A 22,376-nucleotide genomic window follows, 5' to 3' on the forward strand; every position below is an offset into this window, starting at 1 on the left:
GTTAGTTTGTTGGTGATATGGACACCAAGGAACTCTCGACCCCCTTCACTTCAGTCCTGTCGATTTCAATGGGGTCCTGTTTGGCCCTCCTTTTCCTGTAGTCCACGATCAGCTCCTTTGTCTTGCTCACATTGAGAGAGAGGTTGTTATCCTGGCATCACACTGCCAGGTCTCTGACCTGTCTCATCGTTGTCGGTGATCAGGCCTACCGCTGTTGTGTCGTCAGCAAACTTAATGATGGTGTTGGAGTCCTGCTTGGCCACGCAGTCGTGGGTGAACAGGGAGTACAGGAGGGGACTAGGCACGCACACCTGAGGGGCCCCAGTGTTGAGGATCAGCGTGTGTTGTTGCCTACCCTTACCACCTGGGGGCGGCCCATCAGGAAGTCCAGGATCCAGTTGCAGAGGGAGGTGTTTAGTCCCAGGGTCCTTAGCTTAGTGATGAGCTTCGTGGGCACTATGGTGTTGAACGCTGAGCTGTAGTCAATGAACAGCATTCTCACATAGGTGTTCCTTTTGTCCGGGTGGGAAAGGGCAGTGTGGAGTGCAATAGAGATTGTATCATCTATGGATCTGTTGGGGCGGTATGAGAATTGGAGTAGGTCTAGGGTTTCTGGCATGATGGTGTTGATGTTAGCCATGACCAGCCTTTCAAAGCACTTCATGACTACCGATGTGAATGCTACGGGGCGGTAATCATTTAGGCAGGTTACCTTTGCTTTCTTGGGCACAGGGACTATAGTGGCCCGTTTGAAACATTATTATAGACTCGGACAGGGAGAGGTTGAAAATGTCAGTGAAGACACTTGCCAGTTGGTCCACGCATGCTTTGAGTACACGTCCTGATAATCCGTTTGGCCCCGCGGTTTTGTAAATTTTGACCTGTTTAAAGGTCTTGCTCACATCGGTTACGGAGAGCGTGATCACACAGTCGTCCGGAACAGCTGGTGCTCTCATGCATGCTTCAGTGTTGCTTGCCTCGATGCGAGCATAAAAGGCTTTTAGCTAGTCTGGTAGGCTCGCGTCACTGGGCACCCCGCGGCTGTGTTACCCTTTGTAGTCCGTAATAGTTTTCAATCCCTGCCACATCCGACTAGCGTCAGAGCTGATGTAGTAGGATTCAATCTTAGTCCTGTATTGACGCTTTACCTGTTTGATGGTTTGTCTGATGGCATAGTGGGATTTCTTATAAGCATCCGGATTGGTGTCTCGCTCCTTGAAAGCGGCAGCTTTAGCCTTTAGCTAAGTGCGGATGTTGCATGTAATCCATGGGTTCTGGTTGGGAAATGCACGTACGGTCACTGTGGGGACGATGTCATCAATGCACTTATTGATGAACCCGGTGACTGAGTCGATATATTCCTCAATGCCATTGGATGAATCCTGGAACACATTCCAGTCTGTGCTAGCAAAACAGTCCTGTAGCGTAGCATCCGCGTCATCTGACCACTTCCGTATTGAGCAAGTCATTGGTACTTCCTGCTTTAGTTTTTGCTTGTAACCCGGAATTCGAGAGGATAGAATTATGGTCAGATTTGCAAAATGGAGGGCGAGGGAGAGTCTGTGTGTGGAGTAAAGGTGGTCTCGAGTTTTTTTTTCTTCCTTTGGTTGCACATGTGACATGCTGGTATAAATTATGTAAACAGATTTAAGTTTGCCCTCATTAAAGTCACAGGCCACTAGGAGCACCACTTCTGAGTGAGAATTTTCTTACTTGCTTATGGCCTTAAGCAGCTCGTTGAGTGCGGTCTTAGTGCCCGCATCGGTTTGTGGTGGTAAATAGATGGCTATGAATAATATAGATGAGAAATCTCTTGGTAGATAGTGTGGTCTACAGCTTATCATGAGGTATTCTACCTCAGGCGAGCAATACCTTGAGACTTCTTTAATATTAGACATCGCGCACGAGCAGTTATTGGCAAATAGACACACACCCCCACCCCTCGTCTTACCAGACGTAGCTGCTCTGTCCTGCCAAAACACGGAGAAGCCAGCCAGCTCTATATTATCCTTGTCTTTGTTCAGCCAAGTCTCGGTGAAACATAAGATATTACAATTTCTAATGTCCCGTTGGTAGGATAGTCTTAATCGTAGATCATCCAGTTTGTTTTCCAATGATTGCACGTTGGCCAATAATACCGAGGGTAGTGGTGGTGTACCTACTTGTCTGCGAATTCTTACAAGGCACCCAGCCCTCCTCCCCCTTTTTCTCCATTTTGTCTTCACGCTGATGATGGGGATTTGGGCCTTGTCTCGACAAAGCAGCGTCCGACTCATTAAATAAAAAATCTTTGTCCAGTTCGAGGTGAGTAATCGCTGTTCTGATGTCCAGAAGCTCTTTTCGGTCATTAGAGACAGTAGCAGCAACATTATGTACCAGCAACATTATGTACCAAATGAGTTACACACACACACAAAACAAACAAAATAGTACAGTTGGTTAGGAGCCCATAAAACGGAGCAAGATTATTTTTATTTGTCAAATGGCAGCCAAGCATCGATTACCATGTCACCAGAATAAGACCCTCAATATTAACTGGAAAGGAACATCAAGCTTATCATGTTGCACTTTCACCACAGAACGGCTCATAATAATGGCCGGAAAGGAGGAGATAAAATGGCATCAAACACATGGAAACCATGTGTTTGATGTATTTGTTACCGTTCCACGAATTCTGCTCCAGTCATTAAAACGAGCCCGTCCTCCCTAATGAAGGTGCCACCAGCCTCCTGTGACTTTCACAACACTGTCTTTCATCTGGAGCCTAATAAACTGCGTGCTTTCCTGACGAGTCGTAGTGGGAGGACCACACAACATGTCATCGCGTGACTCCAACTTTACGATATGATGCTTATTATATCAATATTTGCGCATAAAAGGGTTTCCACCGCCATTTCTCGCATAATTCATTTTACTGGCACAAAAAGATCCCACCTTGTCTTGCGTATTTTGTTTTGTCGACATTTGGAAAGTTTGGCGAAGAATGTTCGGTTTCCATCAGGCCTGTCATGATGGAAATCCGATATGTACTTTAGTCACATAAAAAGGTTGGATGGAAACCTTGTTTGTGATACCGAGAGAGAGAATGAGTGTGTGTGTCTAAGAGAGAGAGAGAAAGAGAGAGAGAGATTGGAACATTTCTATCTTTCTATATCCTCCAGGTACCGTCAAGACCAAGAACAAGAAAGAGCTGCTGAATCCAGAGGAGGGGGAAGACGGTGGAGCTAATGGTTTTTATTCCACAATTATTTATAATATCATAATCATTTAATGAAGAAGCATTACAGTGTAAAACAGGGATCTTCAACCTTTTCTTGCTCACGCGCCCCCTCCCAGGCAACCGGCGACCCAGGGACCCCCATCATACGTTAGCAAAAATAAATGTATCATGCCTTTTCTTATCAGGTGAATGATTATGGCAAAGTGAACTAATCAACATTTTAATATGAATAGATTTGGTAGATCTTTTCATTATTTTGACCTCCCCACATTATAATTGGAGGAAGTGTAAACTATAACACAGGCTATTAGCTAGAAAGGTAACTCCAAACACGTTTTCACTAAAAGCAGCTGTTTAGCTGGTTAAACAAAAGTTAGCAAAGTCTTGGCAAAAATGTATGTTCAAGTCAAAAACGCTTTTACCATCAGTCAGCGGCACTTGACTGTTTGCGGGGGCTTTTTCAAAGTCTATGTCAGAGACTTCAGTGAGTATAATTTGCTCAATATTAGGAGTTGAGAAATACATTTCACATCATTAGAAAGAAGATATTCTAATATTTTCCTACTGTAGGTATGCAATTCAAAATGTGTTTATTCTGTTGTTGCTCCTATTGTAGGTATGTAAATCTAAATGTTTTTATTCTGTTGTTGCTAGCGATATTCAAAAAAAGAATAATAAACATGTTAAATCAAGGTGGCCCAACTCAAGATATTTTAGTAACTAGTTCCATACAGTTTTTGAGTTCACTCAACTTTTTGTAGAAGTGTAAAGTTGACATTTAAAGTGGCCAAAAATCAACTACACAAATTGTTGTTCCAACTTAACTTAAAAAGTTAGGCCGAAGTTCAATGAACTTAAAATGATTTATTAATGGCAGCGATGCAGAATTATTTGATACACTACATATTTCATGTATATAAAAAAAACACAAGAATTAACAACAAAATACACATTTAAAATAAATATAAAGTGATACATACAGTATGACAAACAAAATCAAAAGTAAAAATACTTAGCATAGAAATAGCAAAATGGATCTACCGCTTATCAAATGCTGCTTTCAAGGCGAATGACCGATCTATAACTCTTCATCATCTTCTAGGAGACCCGTTTGGCCGAGGTAGTCTACAGGATGGGTCCAACTACAATAGGAACGAGCGGCGGATCCGGTTCTTCATCCGTAAGATGGTGAAGACTCAGGCCTTCTACTGGACCGTACTGAGTCTGGTGGGCCTCAACACCATGTGTGTGGCAGTGGTACACTATGAACAGCCTGAGATCCTCTCCGACTTTCTCTGTGAGTAGATGTACATGCACACACACATGAAAACACGCACATGCAAACACACCCACACTCTCCATGATCACACACACACCTTACCTCTACACAATGTGCACTACGACCAGGCCTGAGATGCTGTCCGCCTTTCTCTGTGAGTCTCACACACACTTCCTGAACTGAAGTGATTATGCATGGCTAGTGTCCAGTCTAATTTCCATAAGATGTCTAGCTGATGAAGTCTATTAATCATGTAGAGTTATCATCACAGCAGTCTGCCATCATAGACTAGCTAATGTCATTATCGATCTCCAGTCATCTAACCTGATTCTCTATCTCTTCCCTTCTTCCTTCTCTACCCACTTTCTCTTTCTCTCCATCTAAATCCCCCCTTCTCTCCTCATCTCTCTCTCTCTCTCTCCTCTCTCTCTCTCTCTCTCTCTCTCCTCTCTCTCTCTCTCTCTCTCTCTGTCTCTCTCTCTCTGTCTCTCTCTCTCTCTCTGTCTCTCTCTCTCTCTCTCTCTCTCTCTCTCTCTCTCTCTCTCTCTCTCTCTCTCTCTCCAGTCTATGCAGAGTTTATATTCCTGGGCCTGTTCATGTCAGAGATGTGTATTAAGATGTATGGCTTGGGGACAAGGCCCTACTTCAACTCCTCCTTCAACTGCTTTGACTGTGTTGTGAGTAGAGCTGTTACTCCTGTTACTACTATATTACTACTATTCTACTACTATACCACTACTATATTACTACTATTCTACTACTATACCACTACTATATTACTACTATTCTACTATTATATTACTAAATTAATACTACTACACTACTACTATTCTACAACTATATTACGAAATTACTACTACTACACGACTACTGTTCTACAACTATACTACTATATTACTACTATATTACTACTATACCACCAGTATACTACTACTATATTACTACTATACTGCTACTATACCACCAGTATACTACTACTATATTACTACTATACCACCAGTATACTACTACTATATTACTACTATATTACTACTATACCACAAGTATACTACTACTATATTACTACTATACTGCTACTATACCACCAGTATACTACTACTATACTACTACTATACCACCAGTATACTACTACTATATTACTACTATATTACTACTATACCACCAGTATACTACTACTATATTACTACTATACTGCTACTATACCACCAGTATACTACTACTATACTACTACTATACCACCAGTATACTACTACTATATTACTACTATACTACTACTATACCACCAGTATACTACTACTATATTACTACTATACCACCAGCATACTACTACTATAGCTTCTACTACTGTTGTTAATGTGCATCTGAAGCTGAAAATCATTTCATTGGCACTAGCTGAACTATATTGACTATGAAGTGACGATACTTTTTTGTTTTTATCATTCAGGACCAGTCAATTCACTTTATGTGTGTTCTAATCCACATGAATACATGTGATGTGTGTGTGTGTGTGTGTGTGTTAGGTGATCGTGGGCAGTATATTTGAGGTGATATACGCGGTCATTAAGCCAGGGACATCGTTTGGCATCAGTGTGTTAAGAGCCCTCCGACTGCTCAGGATCTTCAAAGTCACCAAGTGAGTCTCACACACAGCGTTGTTTGGCATCTTCAGTCACCAAGGGATTCTGTGTTTCACCACTGCTACAGGCTAGTTGCATCATCAGCCTTTCTCCATCCTTTTCTCTTCTCTCTTCTTCTGACTTTGTCATTTTCTCTCTGTTTCTATTTTCCAGTCGGCCATCACTACTGTCTGCATTTGTCTCTTTTCCTCCCTTGCTTTCTTCTCTTTCTCTGACCTAGCCAGTTTGACATAAAAGTGGTTTTGATGTCTTGATGTTTTTTTATGCCTGTCCACTAACCTCTCTCTTCCCTTCCTTTCTCTCTCTCTCTCTCTCTCTCTCTCTCTCTCTCTCCCTCCCCCTCTTTCTCATCCTCTGTCCTCATCCCTCTCTCCCTAGGTACTGGGCCCCTCTACGTAACTTGGTGGTATCATTACTCAACTCTATGAAGTCCATCATCAGTTTGCTCTTCCTCCTCTTCCTCTTCATTGTCGTCTTTGCCCTTTTGGGCATGCAGCTCTTCGGTGGACAGTCAGTACATACACACATACACACACACAGGTTCACACCCACGCCGACACACACACACACACACACACACACACACACACACACACACACACACACACACACACACACACACACACACACACACACACATACACACACACACACACACATACACACAGGAATCCAAGGGCTGTTACGTACACACCCACACACACACATTCATAGACAATGGGAGGCAGGTAGACATTGGGCCAGTAACCCAAAGGTTGCTGGTTCGAATCCCCAGGCGGACTAGGTGAAAAATATGTTGATGTTCCCTTGAGCAAGGCACTTAACCCTAATTGCTCCTGTAAGTCGCTCTGGATAAGAACATCTGTTAAATGACTGAAATGTAAAATGTAATACACACACACGCATAAACTGATGATGGACTTCATGGCGTGGAGAGAGAGACTTGAGGAACTGTCAACTCACAATGGACTTCCTTCTGTGTGGATCTGTCCGGACGTATCCATGATATATCATAATGTCTCGCACTTCTCTCTCGCTCGCTCCTCTCTCTCCCTTTGTCCCTCTCTCCCCCTCTCTCTTTCTCCCGCTCTCTTTCTCCCTTCCAGATTCAACTTTGAAGGTGGCACGCCGGCCACCAACTTTGACACCTTTCCTGCAGCTATAATGACAGTATTTCAGGTCAGACATTGGACCATTCTTTGGTGATACAGGGCGTTTTCACATATGAAATTTGGTTACCTGGTTCGGTTTCCTGGAGCGTTTGTGAGAAATCTACATAACATGTTTTGCTTTCCCAAGACCTGAAAAGAACCGTTTTGAGGGCGCGATTAGAAACATGCATATTTTACATGACGTCAGCGAGTTAGTCTGTTTACAACAGGGGAAAAAATGCCACGCGACTCGCGCTGCTGCATTACAATACCTGGTAGGTCCACTGGTCCTGCATCTTAGACCCGCTACTCACGCAGGGCCAGGATTCGCTACAGCCAGGTATTACACATGCCTACTAGAGTGAATCGGGGTACCAAACGCCCCAGGATTGGGATCACACAGGGGGATGTGAAAGGGCCCAGGTTCTGTCTCATACCAAACACCTGCTCTCTGTGCTTTTGACACGGTAGTACAGCACTCTGGTCATTGTGTTCACATCCTGTTTCTAGATTTGATTGGCTGTTCCAGTCTCTGACTCGTAGGACTTGTTTCTTATTATATTTAGTTCTCCTATTGGGTTTCTCTGAATAGCTGGACTCACGTTGTGTGAACATTGTGTGAACACGCTTTGTGCGTTGATTACGTGTGTGGTAACATCTTGTATTTTTCTCCCGTGAGTGTGCGCACATGCAAATGGCTCAACACTAGTGTTTTACTGTGCCGTGTGTCATATGGAAACTGCACAGATATGACATGTGTCATGTATGATGATCTGTGTGTGTGTGTGTGCGTGCTGTCGTGCGTGCGTGCGTGTGTGTGCGTGCGCGTGTGTGTGTGTGTGTGTGTGTGTGTGTGTGTGTGTGTGTGTGTGTGTGTGTGCGTGCGCGCGTGTGGGTGTGTGGGTGTGTGTGTGTGCGCGTGCGGGTGTGTGTGTGTGTGTGTGTGTGTGTGTGTGTGTGTGCGTGCGCGCGTGTGTGTGTGTATTCAGATCCTGACGGGTGAAGACTGGAACATGGTGATGTATGATGGGATCAAGTCTCAGGGAGGAGTAAACGGTGGAATGGCCTACTCCGTCTTCTTCATAGTGCTCACACTCTTCGGCAACTGTATCCTGATGACCATGGCTCTATGCTGACTCACACACACGCACACAGGTCTACGCTGATACACACATAAACACACACATACACACAGAGACACACAGAAATGCATACACACGCACACGCACCACACACACACACACACACACATATAAATGCATACACAAACACACACATAGTACAACTGAAGTCTCTCTATGGTGTGTGTGTGTGTGTGTGTGTAACGCGACACGTAAAAACACACGTACAGACATTCTAGAGGAACACAGAGGAAACAGATACTCATCACAATGTCATGACTTGTGTCACAATGTTTCTGAGTTGGTCCTTTCGGTTCCTTAAGCCCCTGCTCTCAGACACCCTGCTGAATGTGTTCTTAGCTATCGCCGTGGACAATCTGGCCAATGCTCAGGAGTTGACCAAGGTACTGGACCACATTATACCTTACTGTACATAACCTGGCTATAACTGTACATAACCTGGCTATGACTGTATGGGTGAAGTTATCCTTATACTCTATGCTGATCTTGGGTCAGTTTTTGCGTTTCCCCCAATAACGTTAAGGTTAGGATTTGGGGATGGCAAGCTGATCCTAGAGCTGTCCTTACTGTACATCACATGGCGATTATGTTACTAGGGTTGCACAATTCCGGTAACTTTCTCCAAATTCCCAGGGTTTTCCAGGATTCCTGGATTTCCTGCTTATGCCCCCCTAATTACAGGAATTTCCGACAAGGGTTTCTGGAAAACAATGGAATTTGGGGAATTATACTGTACTGTATTACTCTTCTACTGAGCCTGTCTACTACTGACTGGACCAGGTTATAGACCTTATTCAGACGGCGGCCATTGTTAATTGACTAACGTTCTACACCCCACTAGCTGTCAATGGTTAGAACATACAGACTGAATAAGGTCTATTTCATATGGCTAATGCTCTCTCTTTCTCTCTCTTTCTCTCTCTCTCGCTCTTTCTTTCTTTTCTTTCTCGCTTTCTCTCTCTCACTTTCTTTATCTCTATTTATTTCTCTCCCTCTCTCTCCCTCTCTTCCTCTGTTTATTTCTCCTTCCCTCTCCCTCCCTCTCTCTCCCTCCCTCTCTCTCCCTCTCTTCCTCTGTTTATTTCTCCTTCCCTCTCCCTCCCTCTCTCACCCTCCCTCCCTCTCTCTCTCTCTCTCCCTCTCTCTCTCTCACCCTCCCTCCCCTCTCTCTCTCTCTCTCCTCTCCTCCTCCTCTCTCTCTCTCTCTCTCTCTCTCTCTCCTCCTCTCTCTCTCTCTCTCGCTCTCTCGCTCTCTCTCTCTCTCTCTCTCCAGGATGAGGAGGAGCAAGAAGAGGCAGCTAATGCCAAGACAACCCTGCAGAAGGCCAAGGAGGTGGCTGAAGTTAGTCCTCTGTCTGCCGCTAACCTCTCCATCGCTGCGTGAGTAGAGTACACATCTATCTATCTATCTATCTATCTATCTATCTATCTATCTACAGTGCATTCGGAAAGTATTCAGATCCTTTACTTTTTTCACATTTCTTACATTACAGCCTTGTTCTAAAATGGATTTTAAAAAAGTATCCTAATGTTGTGTGTAGATTGATTAGGATTATTTTTTTAAATCAATTTTACAACAAGGCTGTAATGTAAGAAATGTGAAAAAGTAAGTATTCAGACCCTTTGCTATGAGACTCAAAATTGAGATCAGGTGCATCCTGTTTCCATTTATCATGCTTGATGTTTCTACAACTTGATTGGAGTCCGCCTGTGGTAAATTAAATTGATTGGACATGATATGGAAAGGCACACACTTGTCTATATATGGTCCCACAGTTGACAGTGCATGTCAGAGCAAAAAAAACAAGCCGTGAGGTCAAAGGAATTTTCCGTAGAGCTCCGAGTCAGGACTGTGCCGAGGCACAGATCTGGGGAAGGGTTCCAAACAATTTCTTCAGCATTGAAGGTCACCAAGAACACAGTGGCCTCCATTATTCTTAAATGGAAGAAGTTTAGAACCACCAAGACTCTTCCTAGAGCTGGCCTCCCGGCCAAACTGAGCAAATCAGGGGAGAAGGGCCTTGGTCAGGGAGGTGACCAAGAACCCGATGGCCACTCTGACAGAGCTCCAGAGTTCCTCTGTGGAGATGGGAGAACCTTCCAGAAGGACAACCATCTCTGCAGCACTCAGGCCTTTATGGTAGAGTGGCCAGATGGAAGCCAATCCTCAGTAAAAGACACGACAGAATGCTTGGAGTTTGCCTAAAGGCACCTAAAGATTCTCAGACCATGAGAAACAAGATTCTCTGGTCTGATGAAATCAAGATTGAACTCTTTAGCCTCAATGCCAAGCACCACGTGTGGAGGAAACCTGGCACCATCCCCATGGTGAAGCATGGGAGACTAGTCAGGATCGAGGGAAAGATGAACGGAGCAAATTACAGAGAGATCCTTGATGAAAACCTGCTCCAGGAGGCTCAGGACCTCAGACAGGGGCAAAGGTTCACCTTCCAACAGGACAACGACCCTAAGCATACGCAGGAGTGGCTTCAGGACAAGTCTCTGAATGTCATTGAGTGGCCCAGTCAGAGCCCGGACTTGAACCCGATCGAACATCTCTGGAGAGACCTGAAAATAGCTGTGCAGATTGAGAGGATCTGCAGAGATTAATGGGAGAAACTCCCCAAATACAGGTGTGCCAAACTTGTTGTCAAACCCAAGAAGACTCAAGGCTGTAATCGCTGCCAAAGGTGCTTCAACAAACTACTGAGTAAAGGGTCTGAATACTGATGTACATTTGATATTTACTTTTTTTATATATATATTTGCAAAAATGTATAAAAACCTGTTTTTGCTTTGTCATTATGGGGTATTGTTTCTAGATTGATGAGGGAAAAAACAACGTAATACATTTTAGAATAAGGCTATCTATCTATCTATCTATCTATATTCCATCTATATTATATCTATATTACACACACACACACACACACACACACACACACACACACACACACACACACACACACACACACACACACACACACACACACACAGTACTCAGTCTAATGTACACTCCATTACTCTACTCAATCTGACCGACACACACTTCAAGACTCAATCTGGCGCACACGCCATCTCCCACTCGACCTAAATCTCCGTAGCCACTGACCTAGGCTTCTTCAACTTTAATCACAGTTATCATCAAGAGAGGTACAAGGTTAAATGCATTACAGTAATTATGAGAAGGAGGTTAAATACACTATACTAGTTATGAGATGGAAGCATGGTTAAATATACTAGTTTGAGCTTCGAGGAGTGGCAAGGTCCCATAAAAAAAAACGTCTGAAGCATCATCAAATTTGACAGTGAGTGCACTAAAACGTAATTCCACCCTAATTCCATTCAGAGTCAATGGAAACGAGCTACGTGGCTACTCGGCAACGCAGCGGGCAAAGACAGACTACAGCCAGAAGAATGGCATCTTCTTATCATCAAAGACAGTGACAGGAAAAGGAAATAGTTTCTACTGAAATTCTGTGGCCCTTTGAAATGTTTGATGTGCCCTTTTGTGTGTGTGTGTGTGTGTTCCATTGTCTGCTGTTTCTGCAAGGAGAAGCAGATTTTACAAAAGCCCCTCCAGCCCTTTATAAAAAGTCCTTACCCGGTACTCTGTGCCTGTCTTAGTGGTTTTTTACACGGAGAACAATAGTCATGTCTTAGAGGACGTAGGGGAGGGGAAGGAGGAGAGAGAGTGTGTGTACATTTCCCTGCTATATATTAACAATACTGTATTAAGATACTGTTTATCAAGACTTCATGTTACACAATATTACAGGCTGCATTTACACAGGCAGCCCAATTCTGATCTTTTGACAAATCAGATCAGCTCTTTTGGTCAAAAGATTGGAATTGAGCTGCCTGTGTAAATGCAGCCATAGACACATACATTTAAGGTGCCATACATGAGATACTAATGTCTTTGACTTTGTGGTGGTGATTTAAACAGAGGCACAAACACGTTACTCCAACAACTAACCCCTTCCAAGCTCTCTTCTAAATGTTGTCACAGTAACAGTATAGCAATACTACGACACCTGATTTTCCATGGCAGGAAGTAAAATATAGTGTGCTATAGCTTGGAATATAAACATGTGACTCTGGGTGACATCGTACGGCTGTTTGTTTCCAACATGAGAAACTTACATTTGTTTTACCTCATTTCTACCAGCATGTTAAATGTGCAACCAGAGGGAAAAAAACTCTAGACCACCTTTACTCCACACACAGAGACAAGTACAAAGCTCTCCCTCGCCCTCCATTTGGCAAACCTGACCATAACTCTATCCTCCTGATTCCTGCTTACAAGCAAAAATTAAAGCAGGAAGCACCAGTGACTCGTTCAATAAAAAAATGGTCAGATGAAGCAGATGCTAAGCTACAGGACTTTTTTGCTAGCCCAGACTGGAATATTTTCCGGGATTCTTCCAATGGCATTGAGGAGTACACCACATCAGTCATTGGCTTCCTCAATAAGTGCATCGATGACGTCGTCCCCACAGTGACCGTATGTACATACCCCAACCAGAAGCCATGGATTACAGGCAACATCCGCACTGAGTTAAAGGCTAGAGCTGCCGCTTTCAAGGAGCGGGACTCTAACCTGGAAGCTTAGAAGAAATCCCACTATGCCCTCTGACGAACCATCAAATAAGCAAAGCGTCAATACAGGACTAAGATCAAATCGTACTACACCGGCTCCGACACTCGTCGAATGTGGCAGGACTTGAAAACCATTTCAGACTACAAAGGGAAGCACAGCCTAGAGCTGTCCAGTAACACAAGCCTACCAGACGAGCTAAACTACTTCTATGCTCACTTCGAGGGAAATAACACTGAAACATGCATGAGAGCACCAACTGTTCTGGACGACTGTGTGATCTCGCCCCCCGCAGCCAATGTGAGTAAGACCTTTAAACAGGTCAACATTCACAAGGCCGCAGGGCCAGATGGATTACCAGGATGTGTACTGCGAGCATGCGCTGACCAACTGGCAAGTGTCTTTACTGACATTTTCAACCTCTCCCTGTCCAAGTCTATAATACCAACATATGTTAAACAGACCACCATAGTCCCTGTGCCCAAGAACACTAAGGTAACCTTCCTAAATGACTACCGACCCGTAGCACTCACGTCTGTAGCCATGAAGTGCTTTGAAAGGCTGGTCATGGCTCACATCAACACCATTATCCCAGAAACAATAGACCCACTCCAGTTTGCATACCGCCCTAACAGATCCAGAGATTATGCAATCTCTATTGCACTCCACACTGCCCTTTCCCACCTGAACAAAAGGAACACATATGTGAGAATGCTGTTCATTGACTACAGCTCAGCGTTCAACACCATAGTGCCCTCAAAGCTCATCACTAAGCTAAGGACCCTGGGACTAAACACCTCCCTCTGCAACTGGATCCTGGACTTCCTGACGGGCCACCCCCAGGTGGTAAGGGTAGGTAACAACACATCCGCCACACTGATCCTCAACACGGGGGCCCCTCAGGTGTGTGTGCTCAGTCCCCTCTTGTACTCCCTGTTCACTCATGACTGCACGGCCAGGCACGACTCGAACAACATCATTAAGTTTGCAGATGACACAACAGCGGTAGGCCTGATCACCGACAATGACGAGACAGCATTTTGGGAGGAGGTCAGAGACCTGGCTGTGTGGTGCCAGGACAACAACCTCTCCCTCAATGTGATCAAGACAAAGGAGATGATTGTGGACTACAAGAAAAGGAGGACTGAGCACGCTCCCATTCTCATCGACGGGGCACAACAAAACCTATTCCCCCTCAGGAGACCGAAAAGATTTGGCATGGGTCCTCAGATCCTCAAAATCCTCAAAAGGTTCTACAGCTGCACCATCGAGAGCATCCTGACTGGTTGCATCACTGCCTGGAATGGCAACTGCTCGGCTTCCAGACCGCAAGGCACTACAGAGGGTAGTGTGTACGGCCCAGTATGTCACTGGGGCCAAGCTTCCTGCCATCCAGGACTTATATACCAGGCGGTGTCAGAGGAAGGCCCTAAAAATTGTCAAAGACTCCAGCCACCCTAGTCATAGACCGTTCTCTCTGCTACCGCACGGCAAGCGGTACCGGAGCGCCAAGTCTAGGTCCAAGAGGCTTCTAAACAGCTTCTACCCCCAATCCACAAGACTCCTGAACATCTAATCAAATGGCTACCCAGACTATTTGCATTGCCCCCCCCCCTTTACGCCGCTGCTACTCTCTGTTATTATCTATGCATAGTCACTTTAATAACTCTACCTACATGTACATATGGGGCATCAGGTAGCCTAGTGGTTAGAGCGTTGGACTTGTATCGAATCCTCGAGCTGACAGGGTAAAAAAAATGAAAATAAAATAATAATCTGTTGTTCTGCCCCTGATCAAGGCAGTTAACCCACTGTTCCTAGGCCATCATTGAAAATAAGAATTTGTTCTTAACTGACTTGCCAATTAAATAAATTAAAAATTAAAAATGACCTTGACTTACCGGTGCCGCCGCACACTGCTCTTTAACTACTTGTAACTTTTATTTCTTATTCATATTTTTTAAACTGCATTGTTGGTTAGGGGCTTGTAAGTAAGCATTTCACTTTTATTTGATTTGGATTGAAGTCCGCTTTATGTTTTGTTTGCTTGTGTGACTGGTATCATGACAACCCAAGTCTAAAGGTTATTTAAACATGGGAAGGTTGTAGCAGCGCTGTTTTTATACACGCCACCTACCGGTAACTAACCCTACTCCAACCCCCCCCCCCTTCCCTTCTTCCTACACGAACACACTAACTCACTCTTCTAAATGTTATCTAAAGGTTGTCTGAAGGTTCTGTAAATGTTGTGAGAAGGTTTGCCACATCTTCTTACACTAACAGCCAGGACTCAATCTTGCGAACGTTGTATAAACGTTGTATATAGTAGAGGTGGAGGGAGGACATTGTTTTTATCCGATTCACCTTACTAACCCTATTCCTAACACCCCTATTTCTCATTACACTAACAACACTCTGAGCACACTCACTCTTCTCAACGTTGTGGAAACGTTGTGGACAGAAAGAAAAAAGGAAATGTTGTGAGAAGGTTGTATATAAACGTTGTGTACGGTAGAAGTGGTGGGAGGAAGGTCGTGGCGGCGTTGTTTTTATGTTGGTTGTGTCGCTCCCTCCCTCCTTGTCTCCTCTTCAGAGTGACAGTAACAAAAACTGAGCGTATCGATGCCACAGAGAATGTGCTTGACTGGTATTTACTCGTTTATCTCATTTTACGCTTTTACTTTTTTATTTTTTACTTTTTATTTTATCCTTTCCTCATCCATCCTTTTCTGATGTTGTTTTTCCTTTATTTTTTTGTTTGTGTCGTTCTTTTGTTAGTGTAGTTTTTTCAGTCTGTCTTTCCGTGCTGTTTCATGATTAGGGTTGCAAAATTCGAAAGACTTCCGGGGGTAAAAAAATTAAGAAAAAATAATTTCCAGTTGGAATATTCCAGTTGGGGTTTTTGGAAAACCTGGGAACTTTGGGAACGTTTTTGGGTTTTGCCAATCCTAATTCCTGATCCTTGTTTTGGTGTTTGTTTGTTCACCTCTGGCTGGCTGTCATTTTGTTAGTAGGTGTGATAAGCTGGCTAGCTGGGGTCGTTGGGGTCAATTCCAGTTTCAATTCAGTAGATTCAAAAGGATGAATTGAAATGTCATATTTGAATTGAAAACTGACCATTCTTTTCTATGAGGATTTGTCAGTTCATTCACGTCTAGAATGATCTGAACTATCTGAATCGTTGGAGGTAAGTGGTGTTAGTGAGAAGCTTGAGGGGAAGTACAGGAGGGGTCATTTGGGAGGGGACCGGGGGTGGGGGTGCAGTTGAGGGGGGGCTGACGGCTGTAACACATTTCACCTCCTACCTTCTCAAAAGTCCATGGCTATGTCTTTGTCTCTGTCTTTGTCTCGCAATAATGGAATCGTTTGTATACATTGAAACAAACTGTTTGAGATTTTGTTGATATAATGTTGGTAAAAGAATGTGGTTTAAAACGTCAACTAACAAAAATGTTTATTCAACAAAATCTTGTAATACACAATTTATGTGTAAAAAATACCTTAATTTGAGGTATCTGTCGATGTGTTGGCACTTCCATCATAATCATCTTCATCATCATCGTAATCATCATCATCACATCCACCTCTGCAGTTTATTCCTATGTGGGCTACAGGGACTCTTCTCACTGGCTGTCTGTCTGCTGTTGGGTCTATGATATCATGGCTGGGAGAAAAAAAACATCTAGTTATCTCTTCTATCTCTTCTAGCAACATTCACAACTGATCCCCTTCTCTTCTTTCTTATCCCTCTCTTCCTCTCCATATCTTCTTCTACACTTCCCTCTCTCTCTTTCTTTATTTCTTTCTTTCTTATTTTCTTTCTTTTTTCTCTCCCCTATCTCTCCCCACAGTAAGGAGCAGCAGAAGAATAATAAGGCTGGTGGTAAATCAGTGTGGGAACAGAGGACCAGTGAGATAAGGAGACAGAACCTGATGACCAGCAGAGAGGCCCTGTACAACGAGATGGACACGGAGGACTGGAAGGTCAGGGGAGAGGGGGAGGGAGAGGTGAGAGACACGGAGGACTGGAAGGTCAGGGGAGAGGGGGAGGGAGAGGTGAGAGACACGGAGGACTGGAAGATCAGGGGAGAGGGGGAGGGAGAGGTGAGAGACACGGAGGACTGGAAGATCAGGGGAGAGGGGGAGGGAGAGGTGAGAGACACGGAGGACTGGAAGATCAGGGGAGAGGGGGAGGGAGAGGTGAGAGACACGGAGGACTGGAAGGTCAGGGGAGAGGGGGAGGGAGAGGTGAGAGACATGGAGGACTGGAAGGTCAGGGGAGAGGGGGAGGGAGAGGTGAGAGACATGGAGGACTGGAAGATCAGGGGAGAGGGGGGAGGGAGAGGTGAGAGACACGGAGGACTGGAAGGTCAGGGGAGAGGGGGAGGGAGAGGTGAGAGACATGGAGGACTGGAAGGTCAGGGGAGAGGGGGAGGGAGAGGTGAGAGACACGGAGGACTGGAAGGTCAGGGGAGAGGGGGAGGGAGAGGTGAGAGACATGGAGGACTGGAAGGTCAGGGGAGAAGAGGAGGGAGAGGTGAGAGACAATAAAACGGGGACACTTCACAGTCCTATATTACTGTCCAGTTATGCATGTAAGTACAGTGTAACTTCAACAGTAACTGCAATCGTACAGTGTAAATGTAGTGTAAAAAATAGTAACTATAATTGTAGTACTGTACTGAATGATTACACAGTAATAACGACACTGTAATGTAAAATGTTACCCATAGAGCCTCAGATAAACATATACTGTGTATATACACTACTGGTCCAAAGTTTTAGAACAACTACTCATTCAAGGGTTTTTCTTTATTTTTACTATTTTCTACATTGTAGAATAATAATAGTAGTGAATAATAGTGAAGACATCAACACTATGAAATAACACATATGGAATCATGCAGTAACCAAAAAAGTGTTAAACAAATCAAAATATATTTAATATTTGAGATTCTTCAAATAGCCACCCTTTGCCTTGATGACAGCTTTGCACACTCTTGGCATTCGCTCAACCAGCTTCATGAGGCAGTCACCTGGAATGCATTTCAATTAACAGGTGTGCCTTCTTAAAAGTTCATTTGTGGAATTTCTTTCCTTCTTAATGCGTTTGAGCCAATCACTTGTGTTGTGACAAGGTTGTGACAAGGTTTTCAGAAGATAGCCCTATTTGGTAAAAGACTAAGTCCATATTATGGCAAGAACAGCTGAAATAAGCAGTCCATCATAACTTAAAGACATGAAAGTCAGTCAATACGGAAAATGTCAAGAACTTTGAAAGTTTCTGCAAGTGCAGTTGCAAAAACCATCAAGCGCTATGATGAAACTGGCTCTCATGAGGACCGCCACAGGAAAGGAAGAGCCAGAGTTACCTCTGCTACAGAGGATAAGTTCATTAGAGAAAGGGAAAGAGGGATACCTAGTCAGTTGTACAACTGAATGCATTCAACTGAAATGTGTCTTCCGCATTTAACCCAACCCCTCTGAATCAGAGAGGTGCAAGGGGCTGCCTTAATGCACATCCACGTCTTCGGCGCCCGGGGAACAGTGGGTTAACTGCCTTGCTCAGGGGCAGGACAGATTTAGAGTTACCTCTGCTGCAGAGGATAAGTTCATTTGAGTTACCAGCCTCAGAAATTGCAGCCCAAATAAATGCTTCACAGAGTTCAAGTAACAGACACATCTCAACATCAACTGTTCAGAGGAGAATGAGTGAACCAGCCCTTCATGGTCAAATTGCTGCAAAGAAACCACTACTAAAGGACACCAATAAGAAGAAGAGACCAGTTTTGGCCAAGAAACGCGAGCAATGGACATTAGACATTAGACGGATGATATGCGCATGTGTATTTCCCACCGTAAAGCATGGAGTAGGAGGTGTTATGGTGTGGGGGTGCTTTGCTGGTGACACTGTCTGTGATTTATTTAGAATTCAAGGCACACTTAACCAGCATGGCTACCACAGCATTCTGCAGCGATACGCCATCCCATCTGGTTTGGACTTAGTGGGACTATCATTTGTTTTTTGACAGGACAATGACCTAACACAGCTCCAGGCAGTGTAAGGGCTATTTTAATAGGAAGGAGAGTGATGGAGTGCTGCATCAGATGACCTGGCCTCCACAATCCCTCGACCTCAACCAAATTGAGGTGGTTTGGGATGAGTCGGACCGCAGAGTGAAGGAAAAGCAGCCAACGAGTGCTCAGCATATGTGGGAACTACTTCAAGACTGTTGGAAAAGCATTCCAGATGAAGCTGGTTGAGAGAATGCCAAGAGTGTGCAAAGTTGTCATCAAGGCAAAGGGTAGCTATTTGAAGAATCTCAAATATAAAATATATTTTGATTTGTTTAAAACTTTTTGGGTTACTACATGATTCATAGTTATAAAGTAATAGGATAAAGTAATCCTTCTAGGATAAAGTAATCCTTCTAACCCCCCCCCCCCCTTAAAAGATTTAGATGCACTATTGTAAAGTGGTTGTTCCACTGGATATCATAAGGTGAATGCACCAATTTGTAAGTCGCTCTGGATAAGAGCGTCTGCTAAATGACTTAAATGTAAATGTCAATGTAATAGTTTTGATGTCTTCACTATTATTCACTACTATTATTATTCTACAATGTGGAAAATAGTAAAAATAGAGAAAAACCCTTGAATGAGTAGTTGTTCTAAAACTTTTGACCGGTAGTGTAAATACAGTCCAATCCTGGTATATATGATCCATGACTTATTGGTGCTGGGGATGTGTGTTTTCCCTGGTCAGGCCAAATATTTTGTCCAAAAAATATATGACATATATTTTATTTTGTATATATTTTATATGGCTTTGGGACTGTGTGCTAAAGTGGAGAATGCATCAAAATGTATAGCGCTTTTTGCAATTACATCACAAAGTGCTTAGTAGCAATCTGTGCCTAAATATCCAGAGCAATCAATAATGTAATGTATCAGTACACGAATTGAGACTGATCAACTGCAATGTAATGTACTCCAATGGAGTTGGCAATCATCAGGAGTCAACTGTGTATATATGTAGTATTTCGGCAAACTTGAGATTTATGGTTCATAATGGCCGCCATATTAGTGCCTATGGTTCATAATGGCCGCCATATTAGTGCCTATGGTTTATAATTGACGCCATATTGGTACCTCTGATTCAGAGGGGTTGGGTTAAATGCGGAAGACACATTTCAGTTGAATGCATTCAGTTGCACAACTGACTAGGTATCTCCTTTCCTTTTATGGTTTATAATAGACACCATATTGGTGCCTATGGTTTATAATAGACACCATATTGGTGCCTATGGTTGCAAAGGGAGGATATATTACTGGAACTTTTGAATTTTGCCAGTAAACTACCAGAATTTCTGTCACTTCCAATGATTTGATGTCATTTATCACGAGACATCTAGCGGCCCTTTGGGGTCCTTCAGATGATCACAGGTGTCTGTAATTAACTCTGTAATTAACTCTGTGTGGCCTTATCACATGTAAAATATATCAAATAATCAAATAAGATGATTTGAAAAAAAAAAATGGAATGACTAAACTGTAAAACATTGTCCTAAAAAAAAAGAATCAACTTAGTGGATACCATTTGTGTTTAATATGAGTTTCAGCATAAAATATCCTTTCTATATTTCTTTATGGACTTTTATTTATTTTACTGTTTCAGTATTTCATTGTTGTAAATATTCTGCCGCAAAACTGGTGGCAGTTGTGAAAAAGTCAACAGTTGGAAGAGTTGCAGAGTTAATTGAAAATAATGCCGTTGTTGATTAAGTGCTTTTTCCATTAGCTAGGCTATTTTCTCTTGAACCATATGGTCTATCATTAGAAACTTATGGACAATATATGAATACATTTTTTATTAAGTTATTCAGGTCTGAATGACCAAAGTTACTGTAGATTGCCATAGATTACCTGTTAATTACCAAAATTACAGACTCTTCCGGTAACTTTGGTAAATTACTGGTAGCTATTGGTGCCAAAAATGTCCCACTAATTACATCCACAATTAGAACCTTTGGTGACAAAATGGCAGACTGTTTGCTAAACTCTGTATATCTCTGGTTCTAGGAGTAGGGCCCAGGAAAGGAGACAGGATTTGAGTTAGAAAGAGAATAAACATAGGGTTTTCTTTATTTATGGAAGAATCTTAACTTGAGGTCCACGTGTTAGGATTCTAACCTTGTTGTTTGCCTATATAAAGTAACTTATTGATCCAGTTTCAGAAGATAACATCCTTAACCCCCTCCCTCCCCAGGTGTCGTACCCCCATCGTGCGGGGGACATGAAGACCCACCTGGACCGTCCGCTGGTGGTCAATCCCCAGGACAACCGCAACAACAACACCAACAAGACCCGGCCCGGAGAGCCTCCTCTAGACCCGCAGGACACCCTGGGCCACCAGAGAGCTGAAGAATACATCAGACGCCAGGCCTGCTACCATCAGAGAAACAGGGGGGGTGAACCAAGGGGAGTTAGTGGCCCAGAGAGAGAGGCCCGTCTGGGGCACGGGGGGAGCAGATTGTCCCTGCAGACGCTGGAGGGTATTGAAGAAAGAAGGGAACATGGAAGGAGATGTAGGCATAAAGAAGGGAAGGAGGGGAGGAGTGTGTCACCGCATTATAGCGAGGGAGGAGTGGGGGATGAGAAGAGGAGGCACAGGAGGGTTAGGAGGGAGGGGGAGGAGGGAGGGAGAAGGCATAAGGGTAAGGGGACAGAAGGGGTAGTGGTAGGGGAGGGGGGTGAGGTAGAGGGAGAGGGGAGGAGGCCGAGGCTTCATCGGCATGGAGAGAGGAGCCGACAGCATCGAGTTAGAAAGTGAGTGACAGAGGATCCGTGTGTCTGTATCTGAATCTGTCAATATCAAACCTAATGTTTCCTTTGGGGATCAAAAGTATGTACACTACCGTTCAAAAGTTTGGGGTCACTTACAAATGTCCTTGTTTTCCATGAAAACATACATGAAATGAGTTGCAAAATGAATAAGAAATATAGTCAAGACGTTGACAAGGTTATAAATAATGATTTATAATTGAAATATTAATTGTGTCCTTCAAACTTTGCTTTCGTCAAAGAATCTTCCATTTGCAGTAATTACTGCCTTGTAGACCTTTGGCATTCTAGTTGTCAATTTGTTGAGGTAATCTGAAGAGATTTCACCCCATGCTTCCTGAAGCACCTCCCACAAGTTGGATTGGCTTGATGGGCACTTCTTACGTACCATACGGTCAAGCTGCTCCCATAACAGCTCAATAGGGTTGAGATCCGGTGACTGTGCTGGCCACTCCCTTATAGACAGAATACCAGCTGACTGCTTCTTCCCTAAATAGTTCTTG

The 22,376-nt window shown here is 43.6% G+C and overlaps 1 protein-coding gene across 1 annotated transcript in view; it reads left to right on the forward strand.

Moving 5' to 3' along the window:
* The window catches only part of LOC115191199 (voltage-dependent P/Q-type calcium channel subunit alpha-1A), a 120,319-nt gene that overhangs the window by 26,743 nt on the left and 71,200 nt on the right, over window positions 1–22,376 (forward strand). The window contains exons 9-21 of the mRNA XM_029749139.1: window positions 3,162–3,230; window positions 4,323–4,517; window positions 5,064–5,176; window positions 6,020–6,132; window positions 6,515–6,646; window positions 7,243–7,315; window positions 8,277–8,394; window positions 8,745–8,812; window positions 9,703–9,809; window positions 15,623–15,676; window positions 16,881–17,037; window positions 21,299–21,706; window positions 21,788–21,858. Of these exons, the coding sequence (XP_029604999.1) occupies window positions 3,162–3,230; window positions 4,323–4,517; window positions 5,064–5,176; window positions 6,020–6,132; window positions 6,515–6,646; window positions 7,243–7,315; window positions 8,277–8,394; window positions 8,745–8,812; window positions 9,703–9,809; window positions 15,623–15,676; window positions 16,881–17,037; window positions 21,299–21,706; window positions 21,788–21,858 (1,678 nt within the window). The remainder of the gene's footprint in view (window positions 1–3,161; window positions 3,231–4,322; window positions 4,518–5,063; window positions 5,177–6,019; window positions 6,133–6,514; window positions 6,647–7,242; window positions 7,316–8,276; window positions 8,395–8,744; window positions 8,813–9,702; window positions 9,810–15,622; window positions 15,677–16,880; window positions 17,038–21,298; window positions 21,707–21,787; window positions 21,859–22,376) is intronic.

Source organism: Salmo trutta, unplaced genomic scaffold (genome assembly GCF_901001165.1).
Source record: "Salmo trutta unplaced genomic scaffold, fSalTru1.1, whole genome shotgun sequence".
Lineage (NCBI taxonomy): Eukaryota > Metazoa > Chordata > Actinopteri > Salmoniformes > Salmonidae > Salmo > Salmo trutta.